The sequence below is a fragment of the Agelaius phoeniceus genome, chromosome Z (genome assembly GCF_051311805.1).
Source record: "Agelaius phoeniceus isolate bAgePho1 chromosome Z, bAgePho1.hap1, whole genome shotgun sequence".
NCBI lineage: Eukaryota > Metazoa > Chordata > Aves > Passeriformes > Icteridae > Agelaius > Agelaius phoeniceus.
The window spans coordinates 862,168-878,013 of NC_135303.1; the positions used below are offsets into that span (position 1 = coordinate 862,168).

At 41.1% G+C, this 15,846-nt stretch overlaps 1 protein-coding gene across 5 annotated transcripts in view; it reads left to right on the forward strand.

Moving 5' to 3' along the window:
* RASGRF2 (Ras protein specific guanine nucleotide releasing factor 2) overlaps nucleotides 1–15,846 on the forward strand; it is a 133,346-nt gene that overhangs the window by 88,567 nt on the left and 28,933 nt on the right. For all 5 annotated transcript variants that reach the window (XM_077171128.1, XM_077171129.1, XM_077171130.1 and 2 more), the window contains one exon: nucleotides 14,665–14,771. In XM_077171128.1, coding sequence (XP_077027243.1) covers nucleotides 14,665–14,771 — 107 coding nt within the window. The remainder of the gene's footprint in view (nucleotides 1–14,664; nucleotides 14,772–15,846) is intronic.

Genomic DNA, 15,846 nt, shown 5'->3' on the forward strand with positions numbered 1-15,846 from the left:
CCTGGGCCAGGCTACCAGCCAGTCCTTATGCCAGGGGAGATTTCCCTCTGCAAGCCCTAGGATGCAGCTTTTCCAGGAGATGCAGTGGGAGTCCAGGTGACACATCCACACCTTCCCCTCACCTGCCAGGTGGATCTCCTGGTCGCAGGAGGAGAGCAGGTTGGAGCTGCCTTTCCTACACCCCTGCTGGCTGGATGTGGGGATTTGTGAAGGTGTTTTGAATGAGTTAGAGACGAGACCTCTGAGCTTTTTAGATGATGTGGTTTATTTTGCTTACCTTTTACATAGACAGGAAACGTGAATTCTGCTCACATCCTCACCACATGACTCAGAAGGTCATGAGACCTCTAGTTACAGGACATTTTAAGGATTTATTGACCAATAAAACACTGCCAACAAGGATATTTATGTTTTTGACCCAGTCCTTAAATATTTTGTCTTACAGACCCATGCTACAGTGTAAGCTTTCTTAGGCAATCATGTTATGACCTACAAACCTACAGCACTACATTCTAAACTCCTTGTTTACCTCTGTAACTACTTTTATTTTTTCTTTGTCTTAAACTTCAAAGCTCTGAACTTTCCTTTACTTAGCTCAATGTGTCTCTGCTTTAAACTACAAATCCACATTCTCACTTCTAGCACCTGAGTTTGGGAGCCTTTCCCAAGGTCTCAGATCAAACCCTGGGTTTAATTCTAAGCTTTGGCTTACAGACCCAAAGTTCTGAGAGTTCCCTGCATTTCACATTTCAACATCTGGGTCTGGCTCTGTGCTTGTCCTGTATGTGTGATCACACTGTCTGGTGAACCTGTTACAAACTTCGGTTTAGCAATTTTTATTTGAATGATGAATATTCTCTGCCTTTGGAATCAGACTCTGCATGAAAACACTGACACGATTTGCTTTATGATTTAACCCAGTACATTTACAGATTGTTTAGAAAGCAAAGTAAGGATGGAAAATACAGGGGTTTTCCCACTAGGAATTAATTCAATTGAAAAATACTGCTTTTGTGTTGTTGAAATCACTGCTTTCCAATATTCATAATACTGAAGTATGAGAGAAAATACAATCTTCAATTATGCAGTCATTAGAAGGAACATGCAAGCTTGGGAATGTTGAAATGGAAAAACAACATTCCTAAGATTTGTAAGTTCTTTTTCATGTTGCTGTTTAACGAAACTCTTCATTACAGGTCACTCTCCCAAGTGATGTAAAAAATAGAAGGCTGTGCAGCAAGTTTGACAAGAAAATGTGTGGTTTTGAGCCTCAGAAGATTAAGTTAGAGTTATCCAGTGTCCACCTGAAATGAGTAGAAAACTGAAGGTTGCAAACCAGACCTTATACCATGGAATCACCCATTTTGTAACTTGGTGCAATTATTCATGGTAGAGACAATACTAAACTTGCAGAGTCATGAAGTTCAAATTTGGCTAAACCAAATTTCATTTTTTTGCCCTGTGTGTTTTATCATGATTGTGAGATTTTTTTTGAAGAGTGCCTTTTTTTTCTCACTGGTTCCTGGAGTTGTTTGTTTTGTAGGCTGGACATGACCAGTCAGTGAATCAGTTCTGGGAGTGAATGACATTGGTGGGGTTTTTTTGTTTTCTGCTCAGTCATTCCTTGGCTTCCCTGCTGCAGACACTCTGACGTGTGTAATTTACAATACTCCTACGTGGAGCATGAGCAGAGTGGCAGATGAAATGCAGTGTTGGTTAATACCAAGTAATGCACACGAGGCAAAACAGTCTGAGCTCTGCGCCTGAAAGGACTGGCTCAGGACTGAGGATGAGAACAGGTCTTTTCATGAAGTGATCTGGGTGCTCAGCAGGAGCCAGAAAGGTGAAGAAAACATCAGGAATTGTATGGAAAGGAACAGGAGAGACTACTATGGTACCACAGTACAAATGCAGAATTTGTACAAATATTGAAGGATAGGTACTGTCGTGATTGAGGTGAGAGAGTGAGAGCTGGAAAAGTTTGGGAGTTTGAAATCAGGGATGGGGTGAGACATGGAATAACTTCTGTGCATGTGAAGTTTAGAGAAGAGAGGGCTGCAGAGTTGATGAGAACATTCTGTAAAAGGCTGGATGGGTAAAAGGGAAGGAGAGGAGCGGTAGTGAAAACAGTGGTGTGGGTAAAGGCTTTGACTCAGTGCTCTAAGAGGTCCTTTCCAACCCTATCAATTCTACAATTCCAAGATTTTCTGTCTTTTCTGATGCAGGATGTAGGACGTCAGACGGTTTTCATGGAGCCAGGTTTCAGAATGAGCAGGAGTTTGTGGCTCTTTGTGCCATCAGTAGAAGCTCAGTGAGGTTCTGCTGAGGAACACCCCAAAGGGAATAGACTCACCTGGGATCCAGAGTAGAGTTACCTGCAAGCAGGGATTGTTTGAGGTTACCAGACTAGCAAAGTATAATAGGACAGCAGCTGAAATCAGCTGGCCCTTGTGGGGGAATATTAGGAGGTACAAGTCACCTGTGTGTCTTCTGTCCTTAACTGCTCCCTGAAGCCTTCTGGCCATTTTGTGTTTTGGTGTTGTTTTTGAAATTTTATGTGTTAGTTTATTTAGTTATTTATTTTATTTTGGGGATCTTTGGGGTTTACTGTTGACTGTTTTATTTTGTTTACCCAGGGTATGAGACCTTAGCTCTTCTCCATTCCCCATCTCCCAGTTCTGGCTGGGATGCACTGGGACAAACTGGGTAACAGACTCACAGCAAGGCCCTGTGCTCACACACTCCCTCAGAACCAGCCATGGAGGACATGTAGTTATCTTCTATGGAGAGTTCTGGCCACAGCACTTCAGCACTGCTGTCCCCATGCAATGATATCTTTATAAAGTGAGAAGTATGCAAAGCCCTGGACAGCCCTCACAAGATATACATTGGCTTTAACTCTCTTTTCACAAGCACCTAGGGGAGCAGTGCCTGTGGTGGTCCTGAATTGTGACTGAAACCTTTCTCTAAATTAGGATGGTTCAGTTTCTCATGCCTTTCAGCAGGCGCTTTTTAACTTACTGATTTTATTGCTATTATTTCCACTTATTTTACAGTTAACTGCTTTGATGATGTCAACCAAGCTGTGCTGCTTTCCCTATTGTTTCATTTATCTGCTTGGTTAAATATTAATCTCTACCTATCTTAAAATATTCTTTCTGATCTCTTCAAGAAAACTTGCATTTTAGTTGTTTATTTCAACAGCATGATAAAGATAAAAAGAAACATGAAGTGAAAGTACAGAGAGTTAAATAAGGCACCCCATGTGCACAGCTTGGGGCCTGTATGGATGATAATATTCACAGTAGGGATAAATAGAGTAGGTTCTGTCTTTTACATGTCATTTCTCATCTGAGGGATGTGAGGGATGGCTCATGGCTTGCTGGAGCTGAAGTGCTCTGTCACCATTAATTGGCTGATGCACACCTTATTATTTTCCCAATTTATAAAAATAGTACAGCAATACTAGCAGATTCTAACATAGGAATGGACTTCAGCAGTTTCTTCTCCCTCTGTTTATACACCTCTATAAAACTGGTTCTGATTTCTGCTTTAATCAGTGACAAATCCACACAGAAGTTCTTTAGATCTGCTCCCACGTCTGCCTTATAATATGGAAAAGTCCCTGCAGAGCTGTGACTGTGAGTGGTCTCATCCTACCAGGTATGCTGCTAATCCCTTGTTTTAGCTTTGCCATGAATAGTCCTGGAGCAGAGCTGCAGCTGCAGGGAGCCCCATCTCCTTAGGAGTGAATTCCTCCCCTCTTCCAAGTCTGTCACACAGACAGTGTCAAAACAAGCAGAGAGACTGGAAACGTGGGAGAGGAACCTCCTGCCAAAATACTCACCAATCATCTGTAGTCTTGCTGCAGAAATCCTACAGATGTTACAGCAGCTAAGCAGCAGCAGTGTAATCTACACAGCACCCACACAAACCCTGGCACTAGATAAAAACAATTTACATGGAGAATTATTTCTTCCACCTGTGGCTTCTGGAACTTGTGAATTTCCCTGGTTTATTTTTGTACAATTCTTTGAGACATGTTGTTGCTTTTTTTTTCATTCCTTATCTTTTTATTTACATCTGTTCTGCGCAGAATCAGTGCACAGTGCCAGCATTAGTAAGATATCATGCACTGATTCTTAAAGAAAAAACACCTTTTGGTGTTTATTTACAAAACTGCTCTCCCTCCAGGCCCTCATACTTGTTAACACTCACAAGGTATGAAGGTGCTCTCTGTAAATGGAGGAAATTTAATTTTAAAATATCTAAACAGCTCTATGGATGAAGCCAGCTTAGCAAAATAATTCCATTTTTGTTAGCAGTTAATAGAGTAAGAAGTATTTGCATAAACATAGGAAACATAGAGATTTCTTCTCTCCTGAGAATGTAATACAACTTGATGAAAGGCTGTTGATTCCAAAACCAGTCATTTTATTTTGAAATGGTATTATCAAACATGAGCTTCAAGGAGACTGTTCTGACAAAAACTTAAATTCAAGATGTAAACTAATCTAGGGTGTTTTTAATTTGACATTTGTACCAGATAGGTTAAGAGAACTCCGAGAAGCTCATGTCTTCCTCAGCTCAAGCTGGAGGATGAAGATCTCCCCACACGGACAGTTAATATTAGACAAGGAGCAAATACTTCCACCCAAACAAACGAGCTGTTCCCTAATGAACACAGCAGCTTTGTTTCAACAGCTCTGCCACACGATTTTAGCTGGTACATTTGTATTTCCAGCATGCCTCAAAGCTGCCTTCCTCCTCCTCCTCCTACTCCTCCTCCTCCTCCGGCCCACCGGCCACGCTGCGAGAAGGTCCCATTTCTCACCAGAACAAGGTGACATTGTGGGACAGGCTGGCAGTGGGATGGGAGCTGTGGCTGGCAGGAGGGCCTGCCTTCCTCAGTGCAAGCATTTGTTTTTTAAGGCACATGTGAGAGGCAGAGGGTGAAAAAGATGCAGGGGAAGAAAGAGTCTTTGGGGGAGTATCTCTGACAAATAGTGATCTTCACATTGGAAAATCTGCCCTGGGCTAGCGAGAAGGACAGATAGGTTTAATCTCTCTAATTTTAGTGATTTAAAGGAGTGATTAAAATGACAGCTTGAAGCTGCTACACAAAAATGAATTGCATATATATGCCCCCTTTCAGTTAACTGACTGCCCACATCTCGGGTGCTAAATTACCTTTGGCTTGAGTTACTTACTTCCTTCTCTTTTCACAAGGAAGAAACCTTAATCTAAATTGCCCTCAGTTTTAGGCCAGAAAAACTGATCTGACTGTTGACTAGACTATTTCTTGGCATCCTCTGGTTTTGCATAGCTCTCACAGTCTGCCTGCAGAAGCAACCAGGCCTTTCCAGCTGCGGCAGATTCTCACTGAAGCCAGTGCAAAACCTGCTCTGTTCATTTGCTGCAGGTGCTAAATGCCAGTGGTATCATCCTTCAGAGCAATGCAGTACACCTGGGCACTCCAAAGTGCCTCCTGGTGCTGCTGCCCTCTGCTCCCACTGCCTGTTCTGCCCTTTGGACAAGGCCTTTGTTAGAGCCTGTGGCTTCTGGACTGATGGGCCTGCGTGTCACTGCCTACGGAGGGATAGAGTTTCTTTCCTAATCTAAAACTTTGCAGAAAAAGGTAGTTACGGGCTACGTTCTACTGATTTTTAGTGCATTAGCTACATGCATGACTGGTGCATCAGTGAAAGAAGAGATTACACACAAAGGGAAGTGTGTAATCCTTTTGCACTGTAAATGTCTGATTTATTTTGAGCTGGCTATTACTCTATTCTTGATCACTGCCTGGGGTGAAACATTGTAGGCTCTTTCAATAGTTTCTGGGATGTAGAGCTGCCAAACCTCAATTTTGGAGCTGCTGAGTGTGGTTGAAGATAAGCAGTGTGGAAATACTTTTGTGAAAGTGTCAAATTCAGTAGCCACTGGAATGAGTGTGGAAGGTTCTCCTCCCTCAGAGGTGCTGTAGGAGTTTGTCAGCTGTAACATAACCCAACTGTAACAGCAATAGCAAATAGAAATGGACCTTTGTAAATTACAGCTGTGGTTTTCAGAATGACAAATCTCTAGAAAGCCATATAAGCACTGAGGTTGAGCCAGATGAGTCCTGCGAGCTCTCAGGCTGACACACTTTAGCCCTGCTTGATTACTCTCACAATATTAAGGGGGGGATGAAAATTAGCTGGAAGTAGTAATTCACGTTTCATAAAGATTCAGAGTGGGTCTTGTGTGGGTCTTTCCATTCTGATTTTCCATTCAGGCACAGCTTGATTAAGGCTGTTTATTTTAAAACACCAAAATTATCATGAGAAAGTTTCACGAAAGTTTTCAGGGAGAGCTGCTTGGCTTATTTTGGGTTGTGACCAGCGGAGCTGTTCTGCAGTCATTTGAACAACTTGCCAGCTCCCAGTGCGACAATATTTTTGTTTTGTTTGTTCTGGCAGAGGCACTAATTGGAGTAATGGAACGACAGAGCTCGTGCCAAGTGATGGCAGGGAGCTCAGGCCTTGCGTGTGCTGGGAGGGGACGCGGTGGCTGCTCCTGCTGCTGCCAGGTGCACTCAGCCTTCAGCTCGGTGATGTGACTTGGAGGGGCAGCACAACGTGGGCAGACACTCCCAGGGGGATCCTGCTGGTCCCCGAGATGGAAAACTGCGTACAAAAACACACTTGATGCTTTAAACAGACGCAGCATTCCCTTGGCTGCCACTGTCTTGCACACACAGACATACATGCAGTTCCTTTCAAGGGTATCAGCTGTCCTTTTCGGGGAGAATTTTCCTGTTTCTGAGCACAGGAATAATAAAGTGGCATTACACCATCACGTTTCCTGAGATGGAGATTCTGGTGCACGCAGCTGAGTTACTGTGGGATTTGGCAAAGATTAGAATTAAGTGAGGCTTTTAAGGGAAATATTTGCTTTCTTTTTTCCACTGTGAGAGGACAGGCTGAGAGAGATTTCCTTGCTGTGTTACGTGGAAGGCAAGCAAACAATATCTGATGTGATTTCGAGCTGGCTTCTACATTGTGTGGCTGGCTGGGTAATCCAGTCCTGTGCTGTGCTAAATGCTTCAAATTGCATCAGTGGCTACATGCTGACCTTTGGAAAGGTACATATTTCTTCCTGAATGTGTCTGAAAGTATCCATGTCTGAAGCAAAACTGGAAAATGTGTGTCATTCTCAGTGTGATGCCACAAACATTGCTGGTTATAATAGTAATTCTGCACTCCAGTAATAATTTGGGCTATAACATTTCAATCCTCTACTGGGAAAGCTTTGTGGAACTTCCTTCTTCTGACTCCAGACATGAAAGAAAACAATTTTGGTGGTCATATCCCAAGTAGAAATTAAGATAAGGCTTTCTAAGCAATTGGTAGAAGGCTGTAATTTTATCTGTTCTTCCTCAGATCATGGTGAAACTCCAGGTTTGAGTCTAGGGGCACCTCATCTGCTGTCAGAGAGACAGGATGCCATCAAATCATGTCCTGCTTATCAATCCTGCTTGTGTTCTGACTCTCCAGTGCCACTCTTCTGTCAGGGATTTAACATGTTTAATTCCCAGAAATTAACAGGATCTGTTAACCTTCCCTGGTCCTTGACACAGGACAGCCAAGTCCTTTTCCTTGTCATTTTTGTGTAACTAATGTCTCCAGTCAGGAACTGGGGAAGTGAGCACTTGTTCCCTCTTGGGAGCACATTTTAAGAGTTTCCCAGACCCACTTCTGCAGATTCACAGAGGTTTGAGAGGCACTGAGGCCTGCACACTGAACTTCCTTGAAGTTCCCATCTCATTTAAAAAAAAACTCCGTGTGGGAAATGTTCACTGAGTTACTCCACAGCTGACACTGTTCTCCACTGAAAATGGTTGTGTGACAAAAAAATGTCAGTTTAGCCCCAAGCAATGTCCCTTTCTGAGGCTGCAGGGTTGTCACGAGCTGCCCAGGGGCTGTCACCAAAGCAGACTGGCCAGGGCTGTGCCTGATGTGGGGTCTGTGAGGGGCTGGGGTCATCAGGGGCTGTCCTTGCCCTGGCAGGGGGCAAATGGGATCCCAGTTCCAGGCTGCTCATTCACAAATTTTAACATAAAGTTCTGCTTTGCAATTTTGGATCATTGGCTAAACAGTTGATTCTTATTTGCATTTTGCTTAGACAATGGCTTGAAAATTAAAGTTTTGCTTCAAAACTGATCCCTGTTCTGGGAATTAGGAAATAGGAGAAAATGGTGATTTTTTTCCCCCTCCAGTTTAGCAGAAATTTAGGATCTCTTGCTTTTACTTATGTATTCCTTATTTTGATTTAATAGCTTACTCTTTTGGAGGAGCTGGTTACTCAGGAAATAAGTATTTTCACTGGACATTTCCTGAGTTACAGAGCTGAGAAACATTTGTTTCCTGACCTATTGGAGTAAGTCCTGAGCAGCTGCAGTTGTGTGGGGACAGAAGTTTGGGGAGGTTTTTTTATGCCTTTTTTCTTTCATTTCATTTCATTCCCCCTGCACCCAAGTGTTGCATGCATAATTAATATTGGTTTAAGCTTCCAATATGACCCAGTCCTAAATGGTCTGAAAGCTGCTTGTGAGACAGACATGTTGTTCAGAGATTTTTTTTTTGGTGACTGGTGTGCATCCTGCCAGCTTTTGTTTTTCATGACAGTCAACTCTCTGTTCACAGATGGTCTGAAAAATGATACATTTGGCTCCTTGCAATTATCGCCTCCTTTCCATTTAACCTTTATTCCCATTGACATTATAAAAATATGAATAATCTCACAAACTACTTCCTTCAACTTTAATGAATTAAAGGTAAAAATTCCAAAAGCCATTTTATGTGATTTTCTCTTTTTATCTGTACAATGTCACGACCTGTATTTTAACTTTTTCTTTGTGGTACTGAGCACTTTAAGCATCTGAAAGCTTCCTTTGAATTGTTCTTGAAAAGACTGTGAACATTATGCAATAAATATCTGCTGTACTCCTCTTCATATTGATGATAGAGCAAGTTAAAAGTGTAGATGAAGTGTCATTAAGGAAATAAAGAGCTAGGGATCATTTGAGATGCAGAGAAACATCAATAGGTAAAAATTGCTTATCTCCTCCCAGAAAGATAAGAGATGCAGAAGGAGAACAGACAAATGTATAAATGTGTAAGAAACATCAGCTGCAGTGTTGCCATTTTTCTGTTCCTAGCAGACAATTGAAACATTATTGCAGTGAAAAAAAGAAGAAGTCTAAGGTGTACTAAAGATTTTATATAATTGCATAGGGTTATATACAATGTAATTGTTAAGGGTTGCTCAGAAAGGCACTTCTTTAAAAGTGCTGTCACATTGCACATTTTCCATGGTATTCAGAAACCTGAGAGCACAAGTAGCAGCAACAGCCTTTGAAATTCAGGATCTGCTCCTTCCTACAGATACATCTATGAACAAAGGCACAAGATTTGGGTGGTTTTGTCTAAGGCACCACCAGGAAAGTTGAGCTTGTGAGTTTACCTATGGATGCACACAAAAACACTTCTTGTGTGCAAAAAAAGTGATTTTGAAGGTGTATACAAGTGGTTTTGGTTATGACATTAACCCTTTGTTGTCTCTCTTTGCTGGTGCTGAAAGAAGAAAAGGACAGAATTTCTGGTATTGCTGCTGAGTTTTAGCTTAACCAAATACAGTGCATTTTTGTATTTTACTTTAAGATGAGCTACTGATTTTGAATAATAAATTGTGTCATTTAGAACAGCAAGCATGTTTTCAGTGTTTAGCAATTTTTAAATATATTTTTCTCAAGAGTGAGGTTGATGTGCTCTCCTGAGAGAATATTTCTATTAAAAAAACACAGAAATCTCAAGAGTTGTGCTAATTATAGCTATAGCAGCAATCCTGTTTTTAAGGACTTTTGAAGGACAAATCTTCAAATTTGAATATTTCTGTGAGCTTAAAGGAATATTTTCATTCTTTGTGGTAGTTATGCTTTAAGCATATAATCTCAAAGATTATAATAATTCTCAGAGCAACCTTAGTGTTATAATGAGGAGATAAAATACATTCTTGATCTTGAAGGTATTCTTTAGCCACTTACCTTTCTCTCCCAACCACAAAACTGAAATTATTTTGCCGGACTGATGTATTTTTAGACTTTTGGATTTAATCCAAGTTTACTGCATAATCTTGACACGACTGCTTTATCTCAATGCTGTGTTCTTTAAATTTCTCTGATTTGAGAGAGCCTTTCTAAATCAAGGGTCATTTAAAAATAGTTAACCAACCTTTCCCTTAAATATTTTGCAGAAATTAAATGCAGTCACTAGGTCTCTCTCTGTGTTACACTCTTGTACATCAGCTGGTCCATGTGAATCCCTGGGATTTACCTTACTAAGACCATAATCCCTTGACTTGATTTGATAGTTAGATTGTATGTGTGGCAGAGGCTTTAGGCAGAAGAATCAAATACATACTTGGAATTATTTCTGACGTGGGTGGTTGCAACAGGGATTTTCAGTGGCATATTTCTTAGAACAAAATGATTTCATATGTTCCAAGGACCAGTGAAAGTGAAATTAAATGCCTGAAATGCGTTGGACTCTGGATTGCTCCTGGTTCCTAGCAGTCAGTTCTGATGCTGAATTAGTTTGTAACCCTTTGTGGAACAAAGGAGTGTACTATTGAGTAAATATGCTGTATTTTACACATATAATGGGATCTCATCACCTTCATCCTTCTTTTCACCACAGTTCATATGATTTCTTTTTCCAGCTCTGCCATTCTAATGTATGACAGCCCAATATCATAAATTTTAAAATGGAGGAGGGCAGGATCATGGGTAGTTTAGATTTCTTACCAACACTAAAATCCTCACTTTCTGACATGTTCTTGTGCAAATGTGTGAAACCCATTTACCTGCTTGAGAATGCATGACCAACAAGGATGGGAATCTACAAACACTCATCCAAACTTTTTTAGGTATGTGGAAGTAAGAAAGATATAATCCCTTTTTGGGGGCTTCTTGTGCATTGGGAAGCCTTTTCTTTTCTGCTGCATATATTGGAGAGGCTTTTTCAGTTTTAATCTGTGGATAAAAAGTGCTGTGCCCCAAGCCTGGGGTTTTTGGTATTTGGTCTTTATGCAGGTCAGAATGCAGCACTGGTGTTTGCTGAGGTGTCAGGGTTCAAGCCAGGCTGAGTGGTGAAGCTGGCCTACAACTCTGGGGTGTATCTGATGGATATTACCAGATGGATATCAAATTATATATATTTTTTTTTATAATATCTGGTGGATATTTTTATCTGATGGATATTATTGATTATTTGTCATGTGCCTGGTGGGCCCTGAATGTTCTCCTTCCACATCCCTGGGACTCTCTGGGGCTTGCTGGGGTCTCCCCAGAGCCTGGAGTGTGATTTTCTCTAATTGCTGGGTCCTAACACACCTTCAGTGTGAGACTCCAGGGTGGTTCATTGAGACTGGCACATCAGATCAGCCTCTGAAATGAATTTTTTTGCTGGGAAAGGCACCAGAAGCTTCATGACTCTGAACAACTTGCACCAGTTCTTGTGAACAGATTTCTCTTTGTGTAGATAAAACCTTAAAAGTGGATATTATTATTATACCATCAAAATTTTGGACAAGTTAATTACTATGGTCAGGAATCATGTGCTGTTTTATTAATCTCAGGCTAATCTTAGAACGGTTTGGTTTGGAAGGAACCCCAATGACATCTTGTTCCAGCCCCCTGCCATGGGCAGGGACACCTATTGGATACAGAAATGCTGTAGCTGGAGTGAGAGGTTTTGACATCTTAACTGAAATAGAAAAGAAAATGTTCATCTTTAATTTCTTTAAAGTATATGGTGCAGAATTTACCGTGATAAAACGTTTCCTCTGGGATGAGGTGGTTTTTAAAGGTGCAATACTGTAATTTATCTCTCTATCCAGCACATACTTTTTTAAATCTTTGGCAATAATGGTAGCTATAAAAGTATTAGCTTTTTGATAAGGTGTTTAATGTGGGGATTTATGTCTATTCAGCACCTATATTTTTAATCTTTGGTAATAGAGGAAGCTATAAAAATACCAGGTTTTTATTGAAGTGCACTAAAGAAAACATGTGAATGTGAGACTGGATTTTTTGCATAACACAATCTAGAGACAAGTACATGAACAGAGTGATTAAATAATATTGAAAGAAGTAATTCAGTGAAACTAGCAATGCTGTCAGGTTAACTTTGTGTTTGACAGCCTGTGGTAAAAGTTCTGTATCACCATTATGTGAAGATACTATTTGTGGCACCAGTGCATATTAATTTCAACAGATAATGGTGAAAAACATTTCTTTAAAGTAGCACTCACTGAGGCAGCTGCCCACTTAGATGATTAATAATTGGAAATACTGCTGGCATTTCTAATGTGGAAAGATTGCTTCCTTCAGGAGAGGAGCAGATATTTACCAGAGAGTGTTTCAGGTCGTTTCCCCATTGGGTCTGGATGTGGGTAGGTCCACCCAGGATCCCAATTAAACTATTTTTCATTGCCAGTGTGCGCATCAAGATTTGTAGAGGTGTGGAAGGAGCTGGGGGGCTCAGCCTGGAGGTTTGGGGGGACCTGGCTCTGCACAGGTCCCTGACAGGAGGGGCCAGCTGTGCTCAGCTCAGTTCCTCTCTCACACAAATGGAGATCTCCATTTACTGATTCAGCACATCAACATGAAGTGCAGAGAATGTGGATCTGGGTGAACGTGTGGCTCATTCTTTGCAGCAAGATAATTACTGCTTAAAAATTGATGAAATTCTGAGGGCCATACGGGTTTGCTGAAGTGATCTCTGGAGGCTTTAATTTTTTTCTTCCCTCTTTTTATTTTTTTTTTTTGTAGCTCACTGAAAACTGTCTCTGTAGGCTTCTCTCTCTTTTCCTCCCAGCTTACTGAAGTTCTTTTCCTTAATGTTACCTTGGTAAAGACTTTGCCGCTTTAATATATAATTTTCATTGTGACTTTCATTGCTGCAATTAAGTGGCTAATTGAACAGTTTATAATGTCTGTTCCTAATTGCTTCTGCAATAGGTTAACTGTGAAAGGCATAGAAAATTAACATACAAAATGTTGCCTGTGTTACCTTTTGCTGAAAAAAGCCTCAGAGATTTTCTTTATTTTTTCTTTATGGGCAAAAAAACCTGCTTAAAATGCTTCAATATTAAACCATCTTTGATATTGAATCTTAGATGCCATCTACGGTGTAATATGCTATAGTTTAAAAATGCCCATGAAATGTAAGTGCAGATACAAAATACATTTGAGATTGAGGTCTAACCTGCAGTAAAATATGTGAGACTGCAGTTAAACACTTCCTGTCTTGCTTATCTTGCCAAAACTACAGAGCAGAGCAACAATTTGGACTTTCTGGATTGTCTGTTGTAAGAATAGAGCAAAACTAATACAAGCCTCCAGAAAACCCTCCAATGGGTTTATCACAGAAGAAATAGAAGTTTAATCTGCCTGTGCTATTTATAATGCAACATGGGCTTTCGAGCAGCTTTTATGCCAAAAAAAATAGTAAAGTACAGGTCATATGGGAGGGTGTTCCCAGCTGTTCCTGGACTGTGCACTGAATGGAATGGAGAGCAGCACAGTGCAAGAGCAAATCTGACAGAAACTTAGGAAAAATGTAAGCTTCTCAAGTCTATTTTCAGAGTTATCATTGTCAAAAAAGACATTCAGGGGCTTAGTGTAGCAATTTCATTATTATTAAAATAATAATATAATCGCCATTTTAGCATATGGATTTTTTTAAATAAAGCTATAGCAGAATGAAAAGAGAAGCAGTAATATGAATGTAGGGAAAAAGTTTCTTGGTTATTATTAAAACTATTTCTTTATAAGTAAATATTACTGACAAAAAAAAAAGAAGAGAAAAAAAACCCAAGAAATTGACCATAATACATGAGTAGGGAAACGATGCATCTGGAAAATCTTAGTTTTCAGGCAGTTGGGTCTATAAATGTGTTTTCCATATATCTTTGCATTTTCTTGTCATCCCAGTGGTAAAAAACCCCAAGTAACTTATTTGAAGTGTTGATTACTACAGCCTGTACAATACTGCTCTTGAAAAGGAACATTTCTCATGCTGACCTTTTTCTCCTCTGTGTTTAAACTGTTCTCTTCCCCTTCTTCTTTACTAGTTCTGAAATTTACCTGTTTCCTAAGTCATACTGACTTTTCAAATCTGTTTGATTACAGGCCTAGCTTTGGTCTGGTATTTTTCCTTGCTGTAAATGTCTTCCATACTGAAAAAAAAAAAAAAAATCCTTCTTTGTTTTCAGGGGTTTTTCATTCGCTTTATTTCTTGATAGAGTTTATCTCTTCCATGCTGAAGGGAGGCCTTGAAATTTAATTGCACAGGCAATTATTCTTCACCTTTCTAAAGCTGAGTGCTGACCCCAGGAGGTGTCTGTGTTGTGATGGGCAAGGCTGTGTTGCACTGATGCTGCAGAATTTCTTTGCTCTAGACGTTCACATTTCACCGTCTGTCGGGAGCCTTTCCTTTTATTGCACAGAAATATCCTGTAAGCCTTCAGTTTGCCCGGGTCGCCTCTATTGTATTTTAAATTTAATTTTATTTTTAGTTTTCCCCATCCCTCTGACTGCAGCGTGGGTTTGTTTGTGTGCAGGGTTCAACAACTCGGAGCGCACGTGCGACAAGGAGTTCATCATCCGCAGGGCCGCCACCAACCGCGTCCTCAACGTCCTGCGCCACTGGGTCTCCAAACACTCACAGGTACCCCCTCCAACTCGCAGGGGCCAGCCCCTCACACTGCTCCTGCCACGGGCAGCCCTGCCCAGCTGCTCTGCCCGTGGTGAGCAACTCCTGTGCCCATGCAGAAGTTTATCCGTTTGTTTATTTATTGGCGGTGAATTGTGCACGGGAAGTTGCGTCCGAGGGTTTGGTTTGTGATGGCAAAATGGTGTTGGCAGGGGAGGGAGGGCAAGAAACACGAGTGGTTTGTGCAATATTATAGATAAAATATCCTTGAGGCTGCCAGGTGGGAAATGTGCTGAGAGAATTTGACATGGATGCAGAGGAGTGTTGAAAATAAGGGAAGGGAAGGGAAGGGAAGGGAAGGGAAGGGAAGGGAAGGGAAGGGAAGGGAAGGGAAGGGAAAAAGGGAAGGGAGAAAGGGAAGGGAGAAAGGGAAGGGAGAAAGGGAAGGGAGAAAGGGAAGGGAGAAAGGGAGAAAGGGAAGGAAGGAAGGAAGGAAGGAAGGAAGGAAGGAAGGAAGGAAGGAAGGAAGGAAGGAAGGAAGGAAGGAAGGAAGGAAGGAAGGAAGGAAGGAAGGAAGGAAGGAAGGAAGGAAGGAAGGAAGGAAGGAAGGAAGGAAGGAAGGAAGGAAGGAAGGAAGGAAGGAAGGAAGGAAGGAAGGAAGGAAGGAAGGAAGGAAGGAAGGAAGGAAGGAAGGAAGGAAGGAAGATTTTTGTAGACCTTGTGCAGATGGTGCTTCATGGCACTTACAGACTGCTTTGTCACTTCAGGCTGCTAATAAAGGATACTTAATCTCAAAACCTAACTGCAGCAATGTCAAACCCTCTTATGTGAAATCAATTCCCTTCTTCCCGTATAAAGGGTTTAATTTTCGAGGAGGCTAAGATTGCTAGAGAATTAACTCAGTAAGAGGTGTAAGTGGGAAAATTGGTTTGTTTGAAAAGCTGAACAGCCCAGAAGAGATTACTAGAATCTGTCTTGGTATCACGGGAGTGATTAATCATTTCAAGTTACTGGGAGCAGCCTATGTACACCAAGTTTTGACTCCCTGTTAAATTAAAGTCAAAATCAAGCAAATATTGAGCTGTTACTG